General features: G+C 61.6%; 1 protein-coding gene across 1 annotated transcript; it reads left to right on the forward strand.

Annotated features, from left to right (window-relative positions):
* The first annotated feature begins 218 nt into the window (after positions 1 to 218).
* On the forward strand, positions 219 to 3,932 carry DLX3 (distal-less homeobox 3). The gene is made up of 3 exons (XM_042917028.1): positions 219 to 543; positions 1,550 to 1,740; positions 3,393 to 3,932. The coding sequence occupies exons 1-3, from the start codon at positions 219 to 221 to the stop codon at positions 3,738 to 3,740; spliced, it is 864 nt and encodes a 287-aa protein (XP_042772962.1). The 3' UTR covers positions 3,741 to 3,932.
* The last annotated feature ends 5,249 nt before the right edge of the window (positions 3,933 to 9,181 follow it).

Below are 9,181 nucleotides of genomic sequence, written 5' to 3' on the forward strand. Positions count from 1 at the left end.
TGACTGTGGCTTGGGACGCGACGAGAGGCGCGCAGCGACCGCCCGAAGGCCTGCCATGGTCTAGGCGCCCCTCGACCTCCCCTCCCCCGAGACCCTGCGGGCCCTCCCCTCGGCTCTCCAACGCTCACGCCTGCCTCGTCTCCTGCGCCTCCTCCGCGCCCCTGCCGGCTTCGGCTCGGCGGCCCAGGCCAGCCCCAGGACTCGCGGCGCCCGCCAGGATGAGTGGCTCCTTCGATCGCAAGCTCAGCAGCATCCTCACCGACATCTCCAGCTCGCTAAGCTGCCATGCAGGCTCCAAGGACTCGCCCACCCTGCCCGAGTCCTCTGTCACTGATCTGGGCTACTACAGCGCTCCCCAGCACGACTACTACTCGGGCCAGCCCTACGGCCAGACCGTGAACCCCTACACCTACCACCACCAGTTCAATCTCAACGGGCTTGCGGGCACGGGCGCTTACTCGCCCAAGTCGGAATATACTTATGGAGCCTCCTACCGGCAATACGGGGCGTACCGGGAGCAGCCACTGCCCGCCCAGGATCCAGGTGAGACCTTGGAGGGTTCCCCCAGGGAGAGGAAGGCGGGGAATTGAAGCCCATATCTAGGGAAACGTCGAGGGTTTAAAAAAAAAAAAAAAGTGCTGTATAAAGTTAGACAAGGTGGGCTAGAAGACCCCCAGAGGGGACAGATGACCCTCCAGTCCCGAAGCTGTGCACCGCGGTCTCAGGGAGGATGGGGCCAGTTAGGGGAGGAAGGGGAAGAGCGTGGGGTGTCAGGGGACCTCCGAATCGGGTGCTTTCGCAAGCACTTCAGCTCTTCCATCGGGTTCCGAAGGCTTGGGGGTAGGCAGCGGGGACTCGAAGCTGCAGGGGCCGTCTGGATATGGGCCGGGAGAGGGGGAATGGTAAGGGGGACATGGAGACACACACACACACACCCCAGAAAGCAGAGCCTGAGAAGTGGGAAAGCGGAAAAAGAGAAAGGTGGAGAAAGAGCCGAAGACAAACGTGGAGTGACAAAGTGAGGGAAAGGAGCAGAGGAAGGGACAGGGAAAAAAAAAAAAAAAAAGGAGGGAAGGAAGGAACAGAGAATCCGTACTATGCTTGCCACTTTTCTGAGAATCTAAAATTATTCTAAAATTTAAAAAGTTAAAAAAAAAAAAAAGCAGGGGGGAGGGGGGAGGAAGAACGGAGGGAAAGAGCTAGAGAGGTGACCGAGGGCAAGGTGGGGGCGAGAAAGAGGCGGCCAGCAGGCGGGTGGCGAGCCGGGAAGGCGTCGGAGCGAAGCCGCGGCCCGTCCTCGCCCGGGTGGCCGGCGCCGGGGACCGCGCTCCGGGGGCCGGGCGCGGAGCTGCGAGCTGGGAGCGCGCGTCGTGGGCGGCCGCCGGCTCCGGCTCCGCTCCGGCTCCGGCTCCGGCTCGGTCGCCGCCTGTCGGGGCGCGGGCGGCGGAGCGCGCGCGGCCGGGAAACCCGGAGAGCGTCGGGGGGCGCGGGGGCGCGGGGGCGCGCAGGCCCAGGCTGAGCCGCCCCCCGCCCGGTGCGTTGCCCGCAGTGTCCGTGAAGGAGGAGCCGGAAGCCGAGGTGCGCATGGTGAACGGGAAGCCCAAGAAGGTCCGCAAGCCCCGCACCATCTACTCCAGCTACCAGCTGGCCGCCCTGCAGCGCCGCTTCCAGAAGGCCCAGTATCTGGCGCTGCCCGAACGCGCGGAGCTGGCCGCGCAGCTGGGCCTCACGCAGACACAGGTCAGTGTCGGGCGAGCAAGGACGGGGGAAGGGGGGGGAGGGGGGTGCTCGGTGGGGCCCCGCGCAGGACCCCGGGGGTGGGGGTGGGGGCGGGGGGTGGGTAGGCGCCGCTGAACCGGGCTGGCCTTTGAAATCCCCTGCAGGCCCTCGAAACCCTGGCCTGTAGATGGAAGGCCACCCCTCCCCCATGCCAAGTCTCAACTCCTGTCGGAAGTCTCTGCATTAAAACGTGTACAGGCGTGCATATTTGTGAACCTGTGCAACCGTGTGTGTCTGCCACCGGGAGAAGTTTCCTCCCCTTGCTCCAGACTCCCCAGCTCCCACGCAGTGCCTGTCACTCACTTAATGGGAGTCCCTTTCGTGTCTTCCCCCACCCCCAGGCCAGGCGTGTGTGTGTAGCAGTGGACGGACGTATATGTGTATATGCATGGATATTTGCCCACGTGCTAACGGGTCTGGGTGCGCTGGGGGAATGGTCGCATAAGGAGGGGGCAGTGTGTTTACAGATGGAGGGACACGTGTACATGACTGTGCACACTGGTGAGTGCATGTACAAAAATGTGCCCTTGTCTCAAAACACCCCATTCATGTTCGGCATCTAAATGCTTCACCCCTTCCTCTGCCCCAAAGCCAGGAAGGGAGGTTCCCCACCAAAGGGGGATAGGAACGCAAAGGTGAGCTCCACCCCTACCCCCAGCCTGATCCTAAAGCCCCCCGCAGCCTGTCGCTGCTCAGGGGCGGAGTGGCTGGTGGATGTCTGGCTCCCTACAGGTGTTGACAGGCGGGCCTGGGTTACTGCGGGCGGCTGGCTGCGTGGGGCCCTGTCCGCTGGGAATCTGGGTCACCCAGTGAGGAGCTGATTCATTGTTTGTACCAGTCACACGGGGTGGGGAGCAGCAGGGGGAGGGGGAGATACCCCAAGGGAAATTTAGAGAATCATGGCTCACCTGCTCCTGAGTCCCCAGGTCACCCCCATTAGCCAGCCCCGGAGGGCTCGTCCACGCCTGAGTGTGTGAACGCGGGCGCTCGAGTTCACAGGGCATTTATCTGGGTGCATCTGTGCGGGCGCGCATGTGTGTATATGTGTGTGTGTGTGTATCTTTGTAATCTGGTGTCTGAGTGTGAAGCTGTGAGTGGGTACATTCCTGCACATGGAAATGCTTATGTGGGTGTGGGTTTGTCTCTGGGTACCTGTGTGCCTCTGCTTATGGGTTTCTCATGTGAACAAAATGCCACCAACTGCCCATCGTAACTTATCTGAGCCTCCTGGTGACCCTAGGAAGTAGGGGCTGTCATCCCCATGTTGCAGATGGGGAAGGCAAGAATCAGAAAGGTCCAGGGATTTGCCCAAGGTCACACACTTCATAGGTGGTGGAGAGGAATTTGGACCCATGTGCAGGATGTTCCTAACTGCAGTCCCCACCCCCCCCCCACCGCCGCCCCCCCCCCCCCCCCCCCCACCGATCGAAAAAAGGTACTGGGCCGGGAAGTCAGGACACCTAGGTTTTGCCAGGGTCTTGTGTAAGGTGGGGTCCTGGACTTGCCTTTTCTAGGCTGGGGTCCTTTGGGGTTTTCACTAAGCGTTCTGAGAGGCTAACTAGCTCCCCCTCTTTTTTTTTTTTTTTTTTTTTTGCCGTTCCCCTCCCATGCAGGTGAAGATTTGGTTCCAGAACCGCCGCTCCAAATTCAAGAAGCTGTATAAGAACGGGGAGGTGCCCCTGGAGCATAGCCCCAACAATAGTGATTCCATGGCCTGCAACTCACCCCCGTCACCTGCCCTCTGGGACACCTCCTCCCACTCCACTCCAGCCCCTGCCCGAAGCCAGCTGCCCCCGCCGCTCCCCTACAGTGCCTCCCCAAGCTATCTGGACGACCCCACCAACTCCTGGTACCACGCACAGAACCTGAGTGGACCCCACTTACAGCAGCAGCCGTCTCAGCCGGCCGCCCTGCATCACGCCTCCCCCGGGCCCCCGCCCAACCCTGGGGCTGTGTACTGAGCACCCCACCTGACCTGAACCTCCCACGAAGGACCCGGGACCAGGCAGAAGGCGCCTCTGTCCTAGCCGACACTCAGGAATCATCGAGGAGCACAGGGGAAAGGGCACCCCTTTCCCCCTTCCCTTGCCCCTTCCTCCAGAGATCCAAGAGCTTCCAGATGAAATTTGCATGGACCAAGGATGTCCCCTGAACCTCCCTCCCCCTTGCCTAGACACCGGGGTACCCCTCCAGACGTTGGGGCGCTCCACTCCAGCTGGGACAGCCGTTCCCCTTCCGCTCCGGGAGCCTGGATTGGCTTTTCATGGCCCGTCACCTTCCAGCTTCTAAAACTTAGTGCTCATTCCGCAGACTGGAGAACTCGGGGACCGGGGACACTGTGCAGCATTTGCAGGTCAGGCCTGCGCTGGGGCACCAGGCACCATGGATCCCGGGACCTGCTAGGCCTGGTTCCTCCTAAGTCACTAAGCCACCTGTGGCTCCCCACTTCCTGAGCAATCCCTTCTGCCAAAAAGACATTGGACATGGTGACCAGGACTCAGGGTGGGGATGTCAACCCCCAGCCCGCACTTCTAGCCCTCATTTCAGATTTGAGGGTTAAACCAAAGAAACCCCCCCCAAGTGAGGGTATCTTTTAATATTTGTGGCTTTAGAGGGAAGAGCCCAAGGAGCCGTCTCTCTCCTCTCTCCCCCTCTGGTCAGAGAGGGGTGGTGGGTCTCAGGTGTCTTTCCTAAGGACCCACTTCTTCTTCCGTGTACAGGACTTTGCACAACTTTGGTTTTAAAAGCTGTTGAAAACTAGGAAAACAAAGGGCATTGTTAACAGATAGGACCAATCTCCCCTGCATGGGCACCTCTGCCCTGCCCCACCCCCACCCACCTCTTCCTCTCCTCCAGTAAGTTGGCAGTTTGGGCGCCAAGCCCCAAATCTCCAAGGAAACCTACCAGGCAAGACAGACCCCCCGAAACATCCCCTTTCCGGTGGCTTTGGAAGCAGATCGCTCCCGCAGATGGAGAACGGTGTGTGAGGCGCGCGGAGAGAGAGGGCAGGGTTGCGGCTCTGTGCCTTTAGGGGTGAGGGGGTGGCTGTCTGGAGGGCTGGTAGCACTACCCCTCCTTGGCCCAGACGTCCCCCCCCCCAGAGCTAACCTTCCTCCACCCTGATGTGGTCAAATGTTGAAGAAAAGGGGAGGTGGAGGACTGTAGCTATATATACAGTATGTATTTTTTTTTTTTTTTTTTTTTAAGAACAACAGAGAGAAGCAGCCTCCTCCCTACTGTGGTTTCCTATTTATGTGGCCCTTGCCTCCTGGACGTACCTGCCTGTGCGTTGTGAGCAGAGAGAAACAGGGATGTGGGCTCCGGCTGGATTGGGGTTTGGTGGGAGGTACAGGAGCAGGGAGACACTTGGTGGATCTCAGAGTCCCACCCTAGGGGGACGGGAACGAAGCCAACACCCACTCCCTCCCAGCCTTCTCCCTTCTGCTTTCTTACTGGACCCATCTTTATATATAACGTTAATAAAAAAGAAGAAACTAACCGCTGAGCTCTTTGAACTGGAGGCTGGAGGCAGACAGCTCTTGGGCAGGGTCTGGGAGTTGGGGAAGTTGGCGCAGAGAAGCCTGTGAGCCTCTAGGAGCTCCTGGGGGAGTCAGAGCCCTGAGGACCCACTGCCGGGACTCTGGGCTCAGGAGCTGGGCTGGGCCTGGCCCCTGGTGGCAGGTGTTCCTGACCCTGTGGCGGCCCCCAACTTGGGCCGGTCTGGGTGGGTGGGAGGCTCCCAGCTGTGGCCTCCCTGACTCCACTCTGCTTGGCGGCTTGGCGTTCCCTGCCAGCCAGCTGCCTTCCGCCACTGCTGCTGCTGCCGCCGCCGCCGGGTCACCTCGGGGCTGCTCTTTGATCTTGGGCTCACACGCAGACATGCTTGCACACGCGTGTAACCCCCCTGACTCCACGCCCAGGCGCTCCCCGGTCCCTCGTTCTCTGGTCTGTCCCTTCCAGCTTGGGGTGAGGGTGGGGCCTGGGGCAGGGGGGACACCGCTGCTGCTCGCTCGCTCACTCCCAGAGCTGGCAGGGACCCCGGGCCACGGGGATCCGAGCTGGATGAGGGAAGCGAACAGACGAAGGGGGTCCTGTGTTTACCTTCTCAGGCTCAGCCTTGGCTCGGAGCCTTCTCGCCAGTGCCACTGACCCGCCTGGGCCCAGCACTGCCCCCCGCCCCCCCCCCCCCCCCCCCCCGCCATTCCAGTGGCTCCACTCCGGGACTGGAGGTGGTGGAATGGATGGAGGTGTGTGAGGGACACGTGGTGGTGGCAGGCAGGAGGCAGTGTGAATGCACGCACTCGCTTGTGAGCTACCTCTCTCTCTCTCACACGCGCACGTTCCGGGACACGCGATGACCTCTCCCCCGCCCTCACACCTACACGGACTCCCACCGGCGACACAGACACAGACGCACACCCGAGACCCCTTGGCGTCGCACGGACGTGCGAAGCCGAAGCCACAAGCCTCCGGGAGACGGAGCCCCCCCAACACACAGGTGCGCACGCACGCATCCCTCAGGTCGCACATCCCAGGGTCACGCACAGGCACGGGCGCGCGCGCCCAACGAGGCGGCGACAGCTCCCTGCGCCGGAAAAAAAGTCTCGGACCCAGAGTCAGCAACACCACCCAGCCGCAGAGGTGACCCGGCTCAGCCTGAAACCTCCCCGGCAGGCCGGGCCCTCGCTTTCCTCATCTGTCGAACGGGGACAACAAGCCCCACCCGCCCTGGTGGCCCCTGGGGCTGTTGCGAGGTCCCAAGCAGCGTACCAATGAGAAGTCAGAGGGAAGGGGCTCCGGCGGTCACAGGCACCTGGCCTGGGGGTCCTCTGGGCTGGTCTCCAGAACAGTGGGGACCCCCACCCGCCCCCCCATCACCGCGCCCCTCTACCTCCCAGGAGGCGAGCCTTGCCTCCTCCCCCCCCCCCACCCCTGCCCCTGCCCGAGGGAGGCGGAAGGGAGGAGGGCCTTCCGCCCACGGACGCCAGCCGGGCTGGCAAGGGTTAAGTGGCAGCTGCCAGGCGGGGCTGAGCTGAGCAGTTTGGTTTGAGGGCTGCGTGCAGGCAGGAGCAGCGAGGCGGCAGCCGGGCAGACTTACTGGAGACACTGCATTTTATTAGGGCTGGGCTGCCAGCAAAGGGAGGGAGAGGGGGAAAAAAAAAGGGCAGAAAGAGAGAGGAAGGAAGGAGGAGGCTGGGCAGGCCGGCTGGCGGGCGGGCTGCTCCGGGATGAAAGGGTGTTGTAAACTCCCTAATTCCTCCCTGCTCATCCCTGCTCGGTCAGGCTGGATTAACTGCCCGGGTGACCTCCCGCGGGGGTCAGCCCCACCCCTGACCTCCCCTTCCTCCTCTCCTCACCTCCCGGCCTGCCCAGTGGCCCTCTTCCACTCTGTCCAGGGGCCCTGGGCTGGGGCCCGCAAAGAAAGGGCTTGGGTGGGGGGGACCTGGCAGGGTGCCAGGGCGGGGCTGCTGTGCCCATCTTCTGCCAGGTGCTTCTTGACTACACCCGTTGCCTGGCGACAAGGTGCGGGGACGCGGGGGGCCTGGAGCACCCCAGTCTGCCCCCAGGGTCACTGTTCTCCGAGCCTTAGTGACAGCTGACGCTCGCTCAAGTCCTACTCTGTGCCAGGCATTTTGCATGGGATCCTCACAGCAGGCTGGGGGGTGGGGGGGTGGGGTGGGTGATGGAGTACCCATTCTTCAGGGGGGGAAACTGAGGCACAGAGAGGTTCAATCTCTGGCAAGGTCATATAACTAATGTGTGGCGATGCTGGGGTTTGCGCCCGGGTCTGTCTGAAGGATGGGTGCTCTTAAAGGGCTTTCCTGGAGCTCAGTTGACTGAGGGGCCCCAGGGCAGAGCTACAGAGAGCTGGAGCCCCCCCCCCCATCTGCCTCCCACCCCACCCAGGTTCCACGCACCCCAGGCGGCCAGCCCACCTTCCAGGCTCCTCCCTGGAGGAGAAGTGGAGGGGGGGAGGGGCCGGCCCCAGGAAAAGCTTCAGGCTGTGGTCAGGAATGCTCCTGCCGGGAGTCAGCTGACCTGGACTGAATCCTGCCTCCATAACCTCACTGACTGGTGATCTTGGACAAGTCACTTAACTTTTCTAAGCTTCGGTTTCCTCATTGGTAATGCCAGGATAATGCTACCTGTCTGGTAGGGTTGTCGAGAGGATTAAACAGTATAATGCGAACAAAATGCTTAATAAGGTACCCAGCACATTGTGAGTACTGCTCAGGTAATGAGAGTTGCTGTTGACTATGGTGACGACGGTGACGATGGTGACGACGGTGACGACGGTGACGGTCGTGAGGGGGGGAGAAGGGGCTGACTCCCCACCTTGCTTCCCGCCCCACCCCGCCCTTGCATACCCCCAACTCAGACCATGATCCAGCCATCTCTAGGAGGAATAAGTGTGTTCCCAAAAGGAATAAATCAGCCAGTATCTATTGAGCACCTGCTTCCGGCCAGGCAGTTCTAGGAGCCTGGCAGAGCAGATGCCCAAAGCCTGTGGGGAGGAAGGCACACACCTGTACGAGGTACTTCAGGGTCAGAAGCGGGGCCAACCCTGGAGAGGCCCCAGCTGGGCAGACCTGACACGGTCCAGGAGGCCTGGAGGAGGCTGCAAGGGGAAAGGGCAGGAGCAGTGGGTGGGAAGGAAACCTGAAAAGATTCCATGGAAGAGGGTAGCACTTGAATTATGCCTTGAGAGAAGGCGGGTGGCATGACAGGCAGAGCTGGGGCCTGGGAACCTGCTCCCTGGAGCACCACCTATGGAATAACTCCCCGGGGCTCAGGGTGGGGAGGAAGGGGGCTTATGGGAGAGCTGGAGATGCTGGCTAGAGAGATGCAGAAGGAAGGGGGGAGGCTGGGGTCCAGAAGGTCGCTAAGTCCTTCCCGGGATGCAGGGCTCCGAGAACGGCAGGGTCTGACGGCTCCTAGCCCCTCGGATGAGCTGGCATCCACTCTGGCACCATGAGCTTGGGGAAAGGAAGCTCCTTGCCCTACTTCTGGGGGAAGACAGGTCCCCGAGACCCCTCCGTTTAAGGGGTCCTAGGCAGGAGATCCTAGAGCTCTCACCCCATACACCATCTGCCTCGGCAATACACCACCTGCTCCCCAGTCTAGGAGAGCCCCCACACCTCCGAGGGGAAGGGAGTTCTGGGAAGCTGAGACAGGACCCCTGACGGGCAGCCCCCCAGCCCCCAGCCCCTGGGCGAGTTGCATCAACCAAGCCCGGGGAAGGAGGGGGAGGTGGTGGGGGATGGAAGAGGATGGGAGGAGGGGCAGAGGGGTGAACAGAGGGGGGAGGAGAAGGGGGCGCTTCAGCCAGCACCCTGGCCTCTGTTTTTCCAGCTTTAATTGCAGCGTTAATCACCTTAATAAGCTGTTTACCAGCCATCCA

This window comes from Panthera leo, chromosome E1 (genome assembly GCF_018350215.1).
Source record: "Panthera leo isolate Ple1 chromosome E1, P.leo_Ple1_pat1.1, whole genome shotgun sequence".
NCBI classification, from domain to species: domain Eukaryota; kingdom Metazoa; phylum Chordata; class Mammalia; order Carnivora; family Felidae; genus Panthera; species Panthera leo.